This window comes from Doryrhamphus excisus, linkage group LG1, assembly GCF_037039965.1.
Source record: "Doryrhamphus excisus strain RoL-2023G ecotype Guam linkage group LG1, RoL_Dexc_Guam_v1.1, whole genome shotgun sequence".
Taxonomy (NCBI): Eukaryota; Metazoa; Chordata; class Actinopteri; order Syngnathiformes; family Syngnathidae; genus Doryrhamphus; species Doryrhamphus excisus.
The window spans coordinates 9,122,263-9,138,523 of NC_136357.1; the positions used below are offsets into that span (position 1 = coordinate 9,122,263).

General features: G+C 41.3%; 2 protein-coding genes across 3 annotated transcripts; one reads left to right on the top strand and one right to left on the bottom strand.

Moving 5' to 3' along the window:
- The first annotated feature begins 1,956 nt into the window (after positions 1–1,956).
- impdh1a (IMP (inosine 5'-monophosphate) dehydrogenase 1a) lies at positions 1,957–10,552 on the top strand. 2 transcript variants are annotated; one of them, XM_058076173.2, is made up of 16 exons: positions 1,959–3,380; positions 4,306–4,404; positions 5,427–5,475; positions 5,968–6,069; positions 6,168–6,242; positions 6,881–7,087; positions 7,176–7,263; positions 7,333–7,532; positions 7,726–7,816; positions 7,901–7,996; positions 8,091–8,234; positions 8,405–8,546; positions 8,654–8,797; positions 9,681–9,764; positions 9,971–9,987; positions 10,140–10,552. In XM_058076173.2, the coding sequence occupies exons 1-16, from the start codon at positions 3,145–3,147 to the stop codon at positions 10,241–10,243; spliced, it is 1,878 nt and encodes a 625-aa protein (XP_057932156.2). In that variant the 5' UTR covers positions 1,959–3,144; the 3' UTR covers positions 10,244–10,552. The 2 variants fall into 2 exon arrangements, with proteins under 2 accessions (XP_057932157.1, XP_057932156.2); XM_058076174.2 differs by lacking the exon at positions 9,971–9,987 and having other exon boundaries at positions 1,957–3,380.
- Positions 10,553–10,644: 92 nt separating this feature from the next.
- Positions 10,645–15,901, bottom strand: prrt4a (proline rich transmembrane protein 4a). Its single transcript, XM_058076172.2, has 3 exons — positions 15,795–15,901; positions 14,962–15,643; positions 10,645–13,483 (listed from the first exon to the last, which is right to left on the bottom strand). Exons 2-3 carry the CDS (start codon positions 15,578–15,580, stop codon positions 11,409–11,411), a joined length of 2,694 nt encoding a protein of 897 aa, XP_057932155.2. The 5' UTR covers positions 15,581–15,643; positions 15,795–15,901; the 3' UTR covers positions 10,645–11,408.
- Positions 15,902–16,261: the final 360 nt, after the last annotated feature.

A 16,261-nucleotide genomic window follows, 5' to 3' on the forward strand; every position in this document is an offset into this window, starting at 1 on the left:
CAATCAGGCCTGTATGGTAGAGTGGCCAGACAAAAGCCACTCCTTAGTAAAAGGAACATGGCAGCCCGTCTGGAATTTGCCAAAAAGCACCTGAATGACTCTCAGACCATGAGAAACAAAATTCTCTGGTCTGATGAAACAAAGAACTCTTTGGTGTGAATGCCAGGCGCCATGTTTGGAGGAAACCAGGCACTGCTCATCACCAGGCCAATACCATCCGTACAGTGAAGCATGGTGGTGGCAGCATCATGCTGTGGGGATGTTTTTCAGCAGCAGGAACTGGCAGACTAGTCAGGATAGAAGGAAAATGAATGCAGCAATATATAGAGATATCCTGGATGAAAACCTGCTCCAGAGCGCTCTTGACCTCAGGCTTGAGGCTGTAATTGCTGCCAAAGGTGGATCAACAAAGTATTAAGCAAAGGCTGTGAATACTTATGTAAATGTGATTTTTTTGTTTTCTATTTTTAATAAATTCAAAACATGTCAAAAAACACTTTTTTCACATTGTCATAATGGAGTATTTTGTGTAGAATTTTGAGGTAAGAGATTAATTTAATACAGTTTGGAATGAGGCTGTAACATGACAAAATGTAGAAAAAGTGAAGCGCTGTGAATACTTTCCGGATGCACTGTATATCTTTTGTAAGTCTGCATCGAAGGAAGAAGTTACATTTTAATTTAGGTCATCAGCTCAAAATGATTGAGAAGCATTGCTGAAATCAGTACAAAGTAGGGTTGGGTGATATGGACCTTAGCATTAAATCACAATCTTTTTGGGATGTATCATGATATGACGATATACAGTAAAACAATATAACATTCAAAATCAGCAGAGTCTTAAAAAAATAGACAAACCTTAAGCCTATCCCAAATTATTTATTGGTAACAAAGTGGCTAACTTTTCTAATGGGATGTCATATTATAAACCCATTTTAGTCACAATGCAGTTCTCATCACGCCAAGCTGAAGAGGCTTTACCTGACTTCAACAGGAGATGGCACTGCTGAGCACCAAGACTGTTGGCTGCCGATGACTTCTTTGGTATTTTTGTTGTCAGTCGGCCCATTAGACTGTGAAGAATGTGAGAATTATATACTCACTGAACGACAGAAAAATAAGTAAACCAGAAACAACTTTCAAAAAATATAATTAATGTCAGTCGGTAATTCTACAAGCACCTTGACCTTACCGCTAGATGTACGTACAACATCCTATCAAACATTTAACAAACGATATAAAGATTTGGGTTACATTATTGTTCATCATTTACAAGTATTCACTTTTCGTTTGGCGTTATCATTACTTTAATCATTTAATCACATTTTCCTTACCTGAAATGCGGACTCAAATTCTAAGTTATTGGTAAAGACTGTTGGATACTTGTCGATATGCCTGAAGGACCCCAAAGCTGTCTCAAGTGCCTGTATGAAAAGAGTGTTCCCTTCCAGTATAAAATGTTGGAATTACACGTACACTTCTACATATACAATTATATTCCGGATATAATTGAATAGATATATGATATTTATTTATATTGAAATATGAATGCATTATTTAAATAATGAAAGATGAAATAATTTGGATTGTTACATCAGACAGGCACTTTTATGATGAGTATAGCCCAGTTACGTTTGTTTATTCAGCAAACCGATTTGATTTGTCCATTGATTTAGGGTAAGGAGCATTGTTTAGAATATTGTTGATCCACTACAGTGTTGATGGTTGCTTGCTGTTTAGAATGTAGAAATCAATCAGACTTGATCATCAATGTTATTATAATAGGGGTGGGGGGGTGTTTCTTTCAGTCATCAGGAGAGAGGGCAGAGCGAGAGTGAGAGAGACTGGGTAAGAGGCTTTTCTGGTTCAGTCCCTGGGTAACTGTCACAAGCAGTCAGTCAGTCACCTGCAGATGATAGTGGCGAGGTCACCCTGGGTAACATGTATGTATACGCTCCCGTTTCTGTTTCATGTTTATTATAGACACCAGAACAATGACATTATTAGCATGAAAGTGATAACTCATACTTTACAGTAAAGTATTGTTAAACCACCCTCATTGTAATTAGGATGGTTTAACAAAAAAGGTTTGTTTTTGTTAAACTTGAGTGTTTGTGAATGATAATACAAATGTGTCCCTTTCTTACTTTGTTAATCTGTTCCTTAACCCGCTAATGTACAAGTCCATTTATCTCTGTCTGACTTCTCCTCTCTCTACGTCAAAGGGTCAAACCCTGCTACCTGTTGTGGGATTTGACCTAGGTCTCATTCACAGATCCGTCTCCTTGAGCTTGGCAAAAACACGCACATTCACACCATGTTAATCCTCCGAGAGGTTCAAGTGTCTTCTTGACCCATCCTTCTCTTTCTTTTGCTCTCTCTCTTTCTCCCTCTCAGCCCTGCTGCCTCACTCCACCCTATACACCCACCTCACTCCACCCCATCCTGTATTAACGCTCCCAATCCTCTTTGAGGCAGAGTGACGTCTGCTACTGTCAGAAACAGTTAATCTGCAGGAGAAACAGTGGTGAGAAGCTTGTGCAGGAATAACCAAGCAGTGCTCATTTACAGGGGACCTCCAGTGAGAAGAGATCTTTGCCACGTAAGAATTGACTCCCATTCCCAGCTGATGCTCGTGCCGTGGGGACCTTCAGGGGAATAACATGGCGCACTGTCTTCATAAACAACTGAAAAGTCTCCCTAAGTGCTACAAGGGGCAATACAAGGAAAAGGGACTGGAGTACTTCTGGGCTGCCTATTGGTTTTGAAGGAATTTCATTGACAGTCTTCTGTACTTTCTAAGGAAATATTCCAAATTAACTAAGAAATCAAGATTTGTTGAGTGACATTTCCTTTTTGTTTTGGCTCCGCGACACTGGTGGCCAAAGAGATGACAGGACATCATCAGCCCATGTCAGGTGTGTCTGAAGGGTGTTTGTGTGAACATGCACTCCAAGGGCTGGCTGTGGAAGCGTGCTTCTAATTGCTTTTATCTCAAGAGCAAACTAAGTGTGTGTCTCTGTTGGGCAGCACTGGGCGCCCTGAGTGTAAGACTGTGACTTGGTTGGAGAGTCCAGAATCCTTGAAGAGTGTGAAGTGTCCGGGCCCTGTGGACTGTCAGTCATAGCCCTGGATTTCCTTGAGATGGAAGGTCATAATTATGACCGCTTCGGGGAAGGAGAAAGGGAGAACTACCAGATTGACTACAGGAGGATTGTAGGGGACATGGAACCAGCAAGGCCTCGCATGCCTAACAAGGATGGGGAGCAACCCCACAATTATGGCACCTATGTCCACTCGACGACACATGGTCACGGGCATGAGACGGCTGCACAGCGATACAGTGCGACACGTATTCAAGCTGGGTATGAACCAGAGAGGTTAGTGGGACTCACAGCTTAAATGGAAACATAAATGAAAGGTTATAATCAGAATATCACACCATACCTCTTATAATTCTTCAAAACACTTCACTACCAAGTTCCATCTAAGGTGTTTTCACTTTCTGATAGTGTTTGTCGTCCAAATTTACAAGCCCATTTATTATGCACTTCGGCTGAACCCAAATCCTCTTACCTACTGAGCTTGGTGTCTTAAGAAGAAGTTTCTAATAACAAGGGTGGATTCCTTTTGTTAGCATTTCCTGTGATGACACCGTCATTTGAAGTAGGATCTGGCAAGAGCATGTGTGCAAGACAAAGGGCTTTTTGCTTTCCTAGAATGGCACTAAGTAGAGTGGAGACATCTTCCAAGGTGGAAAAATGTGTCAAATCTTCACTACCTATGTTTGAGTTTCCATCACTGGATAGACAAGACTTGTTAGTATTGGGGGCAATCTCACATCTTCATAATCTGGACCCAAACTCTATCTAAACACTCGCCCCCACAGAGTGGTATTAGACACTGCCTCCAGAATTTGGAAGTGGAAAGAATGGACTGACTTGCCAATGGTTCTTATCTCAACGTAACTGAACACTTGTGAGATCCACTTGCATGTGCTCTTTGTACTAGAGTGATAAGAACAACCAATGCACTTGCGACTCACAACTCCTGGTTGAGGAATGCCATCCCACAACAGTGTGGCATTGCCAATGTGTTTTATTTAGCTTTTGTTACTGATGAGACTTTGATCATCTAATCCACACAGCCAATAGGAATCAGAATTTGCTTGACTGTTTAACTTAGGTAGTGAAGATGTGGCACATAAGAATAAACACAATATTGTCTGCATAATTGCATGTTTCTTACAAATGTAGCGTACTTACTATGTCATGCATTCTGAGCACATGTGTGTTTATTCTTCAGCATGGCCGACTATTTGATCAGCGGAGGCACAGGCTATGTTCCTGAGGATGGGTTGACAGCGCAACAGCTCTTTGCTATTGGTGATGGGCTCACATACAAGTAAGTATGCAAATGATGCAACCATGTACATACGTTTGACCAAAGTATGTACATGCCCAAAGTGAAGCAACATCTTCCATGGAATGTTTAATAATATCAGTAAAACACATCTGCATGGCGGATTATTTTGAGTAATACTACTTTCGAGGATAACTGAGTGCTGTTATGGACATTAAAAGCTGTGTGTGTGTGTGTGTGTATTTGTGTGAGATAATGGTGTCACTGTAGTTTCCTTAATGGGGGAGGGGTATATGTGCAGGGTTGTGGAAGGGATGAATTCAGAACATTTCAGTGGCTACAGAGAGTGACTGATGACACACATTTAGTTTAAAAGGGGTGAAATTGATATGAGCTTGAAAGCTACAGTATACTCACTGACCATAACTTTAGGAACACCTACACAAACACAAGAGCTTAGGGGAAAAAACACCATCACAGAGATATGTATGTATGATTGATAGAGAGGTAGTGATAGAACAAAATATTTTTCCTGTCGTATTCTGCACAAGAAAGACAAGATCAAGATTTTACCGATCTGGATAAGTCGTCGTGAAATCGTCCGATAGCGATACCAATACCGATCACATACATGCAGTGTAAATGTTTAACTGTACTTTTGGCTATATATGGGGGCACCAAGGTTTTTTTCTTGTGAGAGCTACTTTATAAAATGAAAATGGTCAAGAGTTACTCATTTTTGTAACAATTATTTTCATAGCTTATTTCAAACCAAACCTAAACATAAACAAACATGCTGGTATCCCCAACTTTGTATTTCACAATGCATTTATTTATTGTCTCCTCACATTATTAACCAAAAATCTGAATGAAAAGCAAGTTTATCCACCTCTGCTGGGTCCCTCCAGCCGCATATTCTGTGCCCTGAGAAGAGATAAAATATCAGTGATATCGATTGGCACACCCCTAATGTTAAATGAATATCTATTTCCAAAAGCCTTCAGTTAGCTGTGCATAGGTTCTACTTTCAGGTCACATACTGTATATTTTCTCTTGCCTTCCAGTGACTTCTTAATCCTGCCTGGTTTCATAGATTTTACTTCTGATGAAGTGGTGAGTATCATTTCATTTGTTTATAATGCCGTGCCATCCCACCGATTAGTCAACTCTGCTGTGTTGCTCAGTGAAACACTGCTTTGTTCATTTGACTGGACTTGTTTTCATCTTTGCAAACTCTACTGGGATGATGCACAGGTCACATGGGTGTTTACTGGGAGAGCAGGTGCTTGCTACAGACACACCTGTGTCATCCAACACTGAGCAAGATAATTTGGCCTCTAATAACCAGGGGTTGGCTGTTAGGTACATTCTGTGGTAGCGTGGAAACAAAACTAGCATTTGGTTAACAAATGTGCTGCAAATGCAACACTATAGGGGTGGTGTTGTGTGGCAAATTTTGAACCATTTAATCTACCAGCATCAATGCACACATCTTTGTTGTAATGTATAACTGAGTACTGTGGTTTTCAATGTGTGAGGTGGACCTCTCCTGCAAGATGATGTGCATAAACCTTTGAATGCTTCCTGTTCCTTGCCCTTTTGTAGGATCTAACTTCTGCATTAACAAGAAAGATCACACTGAAGACACCTCTTATTTCATCCCCCATGGATACAGTTACAGAGTCATCCATGGCCATCGCTATGGCAGTGAGTGCATTTATACAGCATATTATTTTTCAACCACTTTTCCTGTTGGAATTAATAAAGGTTGTTTTTCTCTCCTGTCTCTGATTGGCTGGATTCAGTTGATGGGAGGGATTGGAATAATTCATCATAACTGTACGGCTGAGTTCCAGGCCAATGAGGTTCGCAAAGTCAAGGTAAGATAAGATGATGTGAGGTGATGTTTCAAGACTGGAACTCAAAACAGTATGGCATTTTTAATAATACACTATCTAAAAGTTTATAAGTTTGGCCAGAACTTTGTTAAGGATCTACCACACAATGTGAAACCTGGTAGAAAACAGACCAAGTTTACAAGCCCATCAATCAACTGATTCAGGCCAGAAAAACAAAGCTATGAGTGTGATGGAATAAGCAATATATTTTCTATACCCATATTTAAAGACTCCAAATGGAGCCTGCTGAAATGACCCATTTGCTCCAAGCACAATTGACTTAACCCGCAGCAATGTGAACATAAGACAGTAATCCTCGTTGATTTCTCATTATTTTGCATTGAGCAGTGAATAAAACCAGAGTGGACCAGAATAGGAACTGGACCCTGTTTTCTCAGCAGTTGTTTCTTTTATGTTGTGATGGGTGTTGAAGCATGTTCTGTTTTCCTGCCCATTCCGTTTCTGGGGGGAAAATTTTCCTTCATTGATAACTTCATCAGTTACTTGTGAACATTATACAAACAGCAGAAGTACAACTTAAAGGGATGTCTTGAGAAATTGTTTTCTCTCACACAATTATCAAAACTTGCTAACCTCATACACTTTTTTGTTGTTTTCAGAAATTTGAGCAGGGCTTCATCACAGACCCTGTGGTAATGAGCCCCCGGCACACGGTAGGCGATGTCTTTGAGGCCAAGATACGCCACGGTTTCTCAGGAATCCCTGTTACAGAGACTGGCAAGATGGGGAGCAAGCTTGTCGGCATTGTCACCTCCAGAGACATTGACTTCCTGTCTGAGAAGGACCATGACAGACCCCTAGAGGAGGTAAGTGCACGCAGTCAGTGATACTGAGATCATAGAAATACAATACTTAATGCCAGTCGTGGTGACTCTTTTTGACCTCTTTTCAAAGGCAATGACAAAAAGGGAGGATTTAGTGGTTGCACCTGCTGGTGTCACACTAAAAGAAGCGAATGATATTCTACAACGTAGCAAAAAAGGTAAATTCAAGCAATGGTAGTGGAAAACTGATCCACTTTTTAATCCAACATCGTCTTTTACTTTTTTAGGAAAGCTTCCAATAGTCAATGACAGCGATGAGCTGGTCGCCATCATTGCCAGGACAGACTTGAAGAAGAACAGAGACTACCCTCTGGCATCTAAGGATTCCCGCAAACAGCTGCTTTGTGGAGCAGCAATAGGTACCAGGGATGACGACAAATACAGACTGGACCTCCTCATGCAGGCTGGGGTGGATGTGGTGGTCCTGGTGGGTTTAGCTCAATTTTATGAATAGATGCTAATTGCCAGAACTTCTCATAAGGTTATGACCGAAATAAAACGGAAACATTAATTTGTATGACTTCTTTTTGCACTTAAATGGCAAGTGGCTGTAACGAAATGTCACTTAGTTCAGTTTCTTTTAAACAGTGCCTCCCCATTCACCATCTTCTTTTTACTAGGACTCCTCGCAGGGAAACTCCGTGTATCAAATCAACATGATAAACTACATTAAACAGAAATACCCTGAACTACAGGTGGTTGGAGGAAACGGTGAGTTTGCCTACTGAAATTGAACATCCTGGTTAAAGTATTTACATCGTTAAAAGACCTCTGTCCATATCCGTGTCCCTTTAGTGGTGACAGCTGCCCAGGCTAAAAACCTCATTGATGCGGGTGTAGATGCCCTCAGGGTGGGCATGGGCTGTGGTTCGATCTGCATCACCCAGGAAGGTAACCAGAAACCGTTTAAGACCACAGTCTTCTGAAGGGCGCAAATTGTGAATATTTTTTTATTAAAGTTGGACTTTATGTTCTTGCTCCCCAGTGATGGCATGTGGACGACCACAAGGTACATCAGTGTACAAGGTTGCTGAATACGCTCGCCGCTTTGGAGTGCCCGTAATCGCTGACGGAGGTATTCAGACGGTTGGACACGTAGTCAAAGCGCTGGCTCTGGGAGCATCAACAGGTGAGACACTTCTCCCGCTTACCAAATGACAAAAGTGACCATATTCCATGGATAAAAATGTCTGCCTTTATAAATATCAAACTGCATAGCTTTGATTTGCAATGTCAGACAGCTTTGTTATTGTAGTTTTAGTTTCTATTCATTCAATTTCTTTTGTTTTTTCTGCTCAGTGATGATGGGTTCACTGCTCGCCGCGACCACCGAGGCTCCAGGAGAATATTTCTTTTCCGATGGGGTGCGTTTGAAGAAGTATCGAGGAATGGGCTCCTTGGATGCCATGGAGAAAAACAACAGCCAGAAACGCTACTTCAGGTGGGAGTCAGGAAGCCATTTTATAGTAAACAAAGTAGATTTATTGACACACAATCCGAATAATTTTTATTTATCTTTTCTCTGTGTGTGATTTTTTTGGTGAACAGTGAGGGAGACAAGGTAAAGGTGGCTCAAGGTGTATCAGGATCAGTACAAGACAAAGGCTCCATCCATAAGTTTGTTCCTTACCTCATTGCTGGCATTCAACATGGCTGTCAGGACATTGGAGCCAAGAGTTTGTCAATTTTACGGTGAGTCTACCAATCACTTAAGATGGGAAAAATGCTGTGCTTTTTATAATGTTTTTTTTTATTGCACACTGTGCAATGTAAATCTCCTGATTGATACAGAATACAAAATTTCACACCTTTAGCAATGTAGCAGAAATAGCAATAGATCTGCAAATTTTGAAATTTTTCCACGTTCCATCACACAATGCATCACTTGTTACTGGGTAAAATTCATGGAGTACCTTTTCCAGATGGATAGTTCTCAATTAATGTCAGTTATGTTTTACCGGGGGCAATCACTTTTTCACAAAGGGTCATTTAGGTTTGAGTTTTTTTCCCTACCTTTGTACTACAAATATCAAACACGGATGTAACAATGAGACAATGTGACAAACGTGCAAAAACAAAGAAATCAGGAAACACTTTTTCACAACAGTTTTCACAACATTTTGGCACATGGTATATTTCTTAAGTTGCTGTGTGATGAGTTTAGCCTTCTATCTAAGATGATTTCATGAGTTGGACTGCTGCATTGAGTAAAGACATCCGGTCATTTCTGATGTGTTGCAAGGCTGTACGCTTTACTTTTGCATTAGGATCACAGATGCTCCGTATTTAGTTTTTTCAATAAAGAGGTAATGATGAAATTCTACAATAGAAGCAAGCATGTTTAATGCAGTTTTATGTTGAAAAAAACGCAACAAGGTGGCAGAAGCGCATTCTCTGTATATATATGTCTGTATTTGCCCTGCGATTCTAGTTGAATTGCTGCACTGTTAAAATATGAATTCAAAATAATGAACAACAGTACCATCTGTTGGATATGATGAGGTACTGCTCTCTGCCACCCTACAGAATTGCCCCTACTGTACTGCTTTCATTGACTGAGCTGTCTTTTTCACAGTTCAATGATGTATTCTGGAGAGCTGAAATTCGAGAAGAGAACGATGTCTGCGCAGATGGAAGGCGGCGTTCATGGCCTTCACTCGTAAGTTTTGATGAACTTTGGCCCTTTTACTGCATTTTGCCATCTTCAGTGTCATCAAGTTTGTGTTGTCTATTGTTTAGTAGCTGATGGTCACCCACCAATACCCACCGTAATTTTTATGCATTTAATATAAGAAGTATTTTGTAGTTGTAATGCATCAAACTTGTTTTTTTCTCTTCCTCCTCTTGCTCATGCTATCATGTTAGATATTCTTTTGTACCATGTAAGTACATCCATACTGGTATTTGTCCATCTTTTTCCACTGTATTACTACATTGTCCCCAGTCATCCGTTTCACAGCCATGTATGGCATATAGTGCAATATGACCACCACAAAAAAACTTACCTTTTTGTATCTCTCCTTTAAATTTGTAGTTATGAGAAGCGGCTTTACTGAGCACGGAGGAAAAGGAAACACCCGATCAGGACCTGATGTGCCTTCCCCGGCACTACTGAGCAGACAAACAACATACATGTGAACAAAATGCTGAAATGATCACGTTTAATATAATATCCATGTTATCCATGACATGTTTTTCAACAATTCTGTTGATACCTCATGAAGAACAAACAGCTGATTTATTCATTCTGGACTGCCACAGCTGACACATTAGGTACACCTGTACAATCAAATGGGATCCAATACCATAACTGTTTTAGAAGTATCAGTTCAACAAGATGTTATTGTACTGTCATTATATTTTACAGTGGTACAAATTTTGGCTCATTTTGGATTCGGTGTAGGTGTACCTAATTAAGTGTCCCTTTAGCACAGTTTTTTTTTTTTTTTACAAAAAGAGGCAACAACATTGTGTTTTGACTGAATTTTATTTCATCACCAGAGGACAGCACCACAAAAAAGTCATTTTATGGAAGGATGTTTTGTTTTGTTTTTTAGAATTTTAAGCCATGCTGGGGGAGAAAATATGTACATTTGCATTTGTTCATTAGCTTTTACTGCACTGCACAGTGCATATTCAGGGTCATTTTCTCCAAATGGTACATATGTACAGTGTAGTACGTGACCTCACTCAGGATATTGTGGTAATCTATTAAATAAAATGAGCTGCTGTATGGCAGAAGGAACAAAGAATAAACCTGTACAAATATGTAAAATGTACTAGTAGGTAACTGCTGCTAGCGCCTTAAAGGAGCTATTGTGTGTGACTGCTGGAATGTACACCTTTTATCTGAATTAAATAGAAGACACTGATTGACAATATCTTTGATGATGAAAGATAGGACAGTGTCAATTTTATTCACACCCAGGTCCTGGCATTGCGGAATACCCATATACACATGGTCAACTCCCCTCTCGCCCCCCATTTAGCGTTTTATACAGAACAGTGACGTTTGAAAAAGCAGGCAAAACTGACTGGACTCCACAATAATTACCAACATGATTAAACTGATGCTGGAAATGTCATATTTATTATATCAATATTAAATATGTACAGTACGGAGCCAATTAAATTCAAAATACATGAAAAATAACTTAGGGTTTATGTATTGTAAAAATTCTTCACATTTTTCTCTGTAATTTTTTTTCTATGGACACATTTTCTGTGAGTTAAATTATACGTTATCATATATTTCTTAAAGTAGTAGAATAACAGAAGAGATTAAAAAGAGACAATGCTATGGTTACAAATCAATGGTGTCACTGCAAACGCTAAAAGCATCAATTTGCCTGCACACGTTGACAAACTCTGCTTGTACAGCCAAATCCCATTCTAGCTGTTTGCTCTCACTCAGTTGTCTAGTCCCTGCCAGTCGTCCACATCCCAAGCTGTCTTTGGAGGCTACGCTCAAAGTTCGGTAACGTCTGTGATAAGACAAGTGAGGGATGGCACGTGGAAGGCTGTTCTGTGCAATATGTTGCCCTCTGTTCGCCCAGGAATTAGATCGCAGTTTTCCTGCATCTTTGGATTTATTGCAGAGACCCAAAGTTGATCCAGAGACACTCCCTTTCCAATCAAACTGTTCCTGTGACATTGGTGGTTTGTTGTTGAGGGATTTCAGTAAAACATAAGGCTTGGAAGCTTTAGTGTCCTCTTGATCCAAATTTCCACAGGAAGAGGTTCTATAAAGAGAACTTTCCACCGAGGAAGACCCTTGTTTTGATGGACCTTGCTTGGGAGATCCCAGTGAATGGCTGGAGGAACTCGGAAAGAGTCTTTGCAGACCAAATATACTGTGAGTGAATAAGGATTCACTGAACAGAGCCTGGTCAATGCTGCGAGACAAGTCTATAGGAGATGGAGGCCGTAAGTCCCCGGTAGAGTCAGCGCCCAGTCCTAGACTTATCTGGGAGGACAGCTGCATTTCCAGTGCATTTTTAGCCCGAGGTGGACTTGTGTGTGGTAAAGCTTGGTTTTGGCAAGGCATTGAGACAGATCCAAATCCATATCCAGGAAGATCCACCACGGAGCTTAAAGGAAGATTCTCTGATTGTCCCTTTGTGATGACATCACACACTACCATCTTTTCTGGTTGGTTTTGTGACCAGGAAAGCACAGGAGAATTTGTGCCACCTGGAGAAGGGAGGGTTACCCCTCGTGAGGGGGAGCCGCAGGAAAGTCGAGACCAAGATCCTGGTCTGGGATGAGTTTTTAAGGACTTGCTGTGGCAAAATAGAGGATGCGTACCAATGAGAGACAAACCAAGACACACACCAGCCTCACATAGCCGACATCCGATCTGATAGCCCCACCAAGGCCAAGGTAGGAAGCCGTAGCTTTCCACCCCACCCATACCAAGGGTGTGTAAGATTCCGTAAAGCTGTAGACCTCCACATCCTAACAAACACAAGGTGGCCTCTACTCCAGCACTTGCCGCTCTACTCCAATCTTCCACATTGGCAAAGGGGCAACTTGTGGGTTGAATCAACTCAGGAGATCCTCCACACTCCCCATTGTCATTCAGCCTATAAATGTGTTTTGTGTCAATTTGTATAAGACAGAAAAAGATAACGTAGGCGCACGAGAGGAAGATTGTGAGACTCACAAACACACCATGAGGGAGCAGGAGAATGACAGTGGGGACGCTGGGGAAGAGTTGGAGAAGGCCAATGCATCCCAGAGAAGCACAAAAGTGCATCAGGGATAAACATAGTAAGAGGCAAGGTTTGGGGAGGGCGGACAGTGAGGGAGAAATGGCAAGTGAAAGGGAAAGACGCTTGCGTGAACGCAGGGAAAGAATGAAGAAGGCCAAAGAGAATGCGGAGGTCAAACAAGGGAAGGGAAGTTGGGAAAGCAGAAGAGAGCTGAGAGGTGGAAGACGATCTTGGTGACTGTAAGCATCATAGAGCAAACAGAAAGCCTGAGTTCCTGTGAATCCTAGGAGGAACAAGTGCAGGAGGATGAAGTAGGGGCTTCCAGATGGACACCGGAAGGGAAGTCCTAACAGAGAGACCACAGAGATCAGGCCAAATACCGTAAAAACCGAACCAAGACCGTAGATGTGGGCTTCCCAGGCAAATCCCCATGTGGCAAGGGCAGAATTCCAGTCTGAGTACAGAGGGACAAAAAGGGCTGCACTGTGAGCCAGAGAAAGACCCAATGAGTCACTGGGTGTAAAATCATCAAAGTCAATGGAAGTCCATGTCTGGATGGTTGTTCCCCAGGGTTTCACTGACGTCTTGTTGGTGTTTTCGTCTGTTTGGAGGGGGCCATTATCCTCTGGGACTTTTACATTATCATCACCATCTTTTGAGGCATCTGTCAAAAAACAAGAAAATGACACTTCCGTCAACAATAATATTAAAGCCAGGTACATACAAGGACTACTCAGTATTTACATAATGTGTCCTCCAATTCCTACCACAATCCAAATTATATGGCGAAGAGTTGATCATAAAAACAGATTGTTCTTATTCTTGATATTTCGGGCAGTCTGCGCACCCTTTGGCCAACTGCTGCCTCACAAAGGTCAGTCATTCAGTAACATTTGGTAGCCCAAGACTTCTTGTTTAGGGGATGAGATTGACTGTTGAGACCTTGCAGCTATTAGCTTACAGTGACATGATCATGATTTATCAACTTCTATATTGTTTAATTTTTTCAAAGTGAATGGTAAAATCACCAAATTACATTTATAGTTCATGGCACCAACCATGATGAGCCGGTTGAACAATCCTAAAGTAAATGCCCACCTGGCTCATTTCATTATAAAAGTCATGGTCAGTCTTGTAGGTGGTGATAAAACACACCACTCACATTTAGTGCGAGCACTTTTCATCTTCTGGGTCTATTGGGTATCTTAGCCACAGTGCAACCAAACTGTAATCAAAAATGATGATTGGTTCAACAGTTTTTACATAATCTTAATCCAACCAATGACATTGCAGTACCTCTCACTGGAGGTGATAAAATCAAAACTGTCTTTCAACTCTGTCTCTTCATTCCCAGATGAACTGAGCTAGGTGAAGTTAATCCATAATAAAAGACAACAGGCTTGTAGCAGGGACTCTAACTGGGTCACACAGAATGGGGAGCCAGTAACGACTGAATGCCAATATTGACTTCACAGCTGCTCCCATTTAGTTTGGATATTAATAAGCATACACCAGATGTGCTGTGTATAGTCACAGGATCATTTCACTGAGAATATGATGAACGATTGTGATTGTGCAACTCATTCATAGTAAAATGATGCTCCGATTTAGTTGTGGTTATAAATGGAAACTGTCCTAGTTCTTGTCCTCTTTCATTATAAATGGCTTGTTTCCACTCTCGCCTGACAACACTAACAGGTGCTTTTTTGGGGGGAGTTCTCATTTAAAACATGGGAAGTCAACAGAAAATCCCATTGCAACAAAAACATTAACACAGTTCTGTCAATGCATGGATGCGTGCAGGCACAACACCATCATGTACAAGTGAGTTGTTATACTGTTTACTGTGTTGTGGAACACTGCATTCATTTGATACATGTCTGGGTCTACAGGCGGAAACCAGCACTGTCCCTTTCAAGTAAAAACAAACATCAAAACCAACATCCAACATAATTCATGTGGATAATATTATTACTAATGACAGTCGTGGCATATGGTAATTTGTAGTTTGATGTCGAGAAATTTAGCTCTGAGCTCTTACCAGCCGAGGATGCATTCACCCTACTTTTCCAACTAATTAATTATTACTAGGCTGAATAAAACATAAATGTGCCATATTTTCATGAAGTAAAATACAATTACCCCTTTCTGTGTCCATGTTAGCTCCCCTGATCAGAACCACATCCTCTGTATCTTCTACTGCCTTTGTTGTAACAGTCAGTCTCCTTCTGCTGGTTATGATGCTCTCCTCAGCACCCAGTACAGGTCTAGTGTTAGAGGTAAGATCCTGATTTGGAACATTTGGAGAAAGTGAACCAGATAGAAGGAGTAGAACCTGCCTATCGGGGGGTTCTTCCCAGCCCTGAAAAGTTGGCTGATGTTCTCCAGGCTTTGTGGAATGGAATATAGATCCATTTGTAGTCAGGAGAGGTCGTCCAGGAGAAGAAGCTGTTGTTTGAGTATGTTCTCTGGTACTTTCTGTTGGCATCGTTGCTTCCCTGTCACTTTGATGCAACTGTGTCATCTCTGGGATCAGCTCTGCATCGCTATATTCCCCCAGAACTCCCTGTCGATCATCTTCCCAACTCAGAGATGGACTGGAGGAGTGTTGAAACGTGTCTTCGCCTGGAACTGAACCCAATTCATGAGTCCCATGTGAGAGTTGCTCCTTGGAATGTTCTCCGGTTAGGATTGTGACATGAAAAGAGAGAAGCCACCACAAGTAGGAAGAGAGATGATAAGGATTCCACAGAAACAGCATGATGAGAGCTTGGGAAATTCCTTAATCACATCTTGGAGAGGATTTTAGTTGATATTTACATGCCTAGAAGAGAAAGAATTACTGAGACAAGACAATAATGCATGTGGTGTGAGCTCCATAATGCAGACGTTCCAAACACGAGTGTGGAGATCCACAACAGCACACAGCGATACACCAACACTGATAATTATCTAGCCTATTTCAGCATTTTTACCTCATCTATAACCCAGTCCTCTGCGGATTCTCCTAACATGTCGCACTTCAACGCTGTATAGCTGCACTCTCACTGTGTGATTTTTGTACATCCAGCTCTATGCCCCCCCCCTCCAACAGATACATGGGACAGACCCCACCTCTTCCAGATAAGCCCCGCTCTTGCACATTGTGCTGCTCCCCATGAATAGTGGGCGTGTAGTTTATTATTAATGAACATATGTGGGTTAGCTTTGCATAACACTTGATTCTGTTTTTAGAATTGCATGACAGTGAGATCAAAATGCTCTCGTTTGCATATGTCCCACGAGTTGTAGGGCCCTCACCACTATATCTGTGTCAAATTTACCCCTGAATATTATTTTTGGTGTCCTGTATATAGAGTACACCAGTAAAGATGGCAAAAAAAACACATGTAAGTGATGGGAGCTGCAGTGGCTGCAGCCAATAGTGAACTAACCAAAGTGG

What these genes read in the sequence shown, in the direction of transcription:
- prrt4a (XM_058076172.2), bottom strand. Translation starts at nt 15,580, where the DNA reads ATGCTGTTTCTGTGGAATCCTTATCATCTCTCTTCCTACTTGTGGTGG. An exon ending in TAACATGGACACAGAAAGGG is followed by an intron (nt 13,484 to 14,961) that starts GTAATTGTATTT and finishes GTTTTTTGACAG; the next exon opens with ATGCCTCAAAAGATGGTGAT.
- impdh1a (XM_058076173.2), top strand. Translation starts at nt 3,145, where the DNA reads ATGGAAGGTCATAATTATGACCGCTTCGGGGAAGGAGAAAGGGAGAAC. An exon ending in GGGTGGATGTGGTGGTCCTG is followed by an intron (nt 7,533 to 7,725) that starts GTGGGTTTAGCT and finishes TCTTTTTACTAG; the next exon opens with GACTCCTCGCAGGGAAACTC. An exon ending in GATCTGCATCACCCAGGAAG is followed by an intron (nt 7,997 to 8,090) that starts GTAACCAGAAAC and finishes CTTGCTCCCCAG; the next exon opens with TGATGGCATGTGGACGACCA.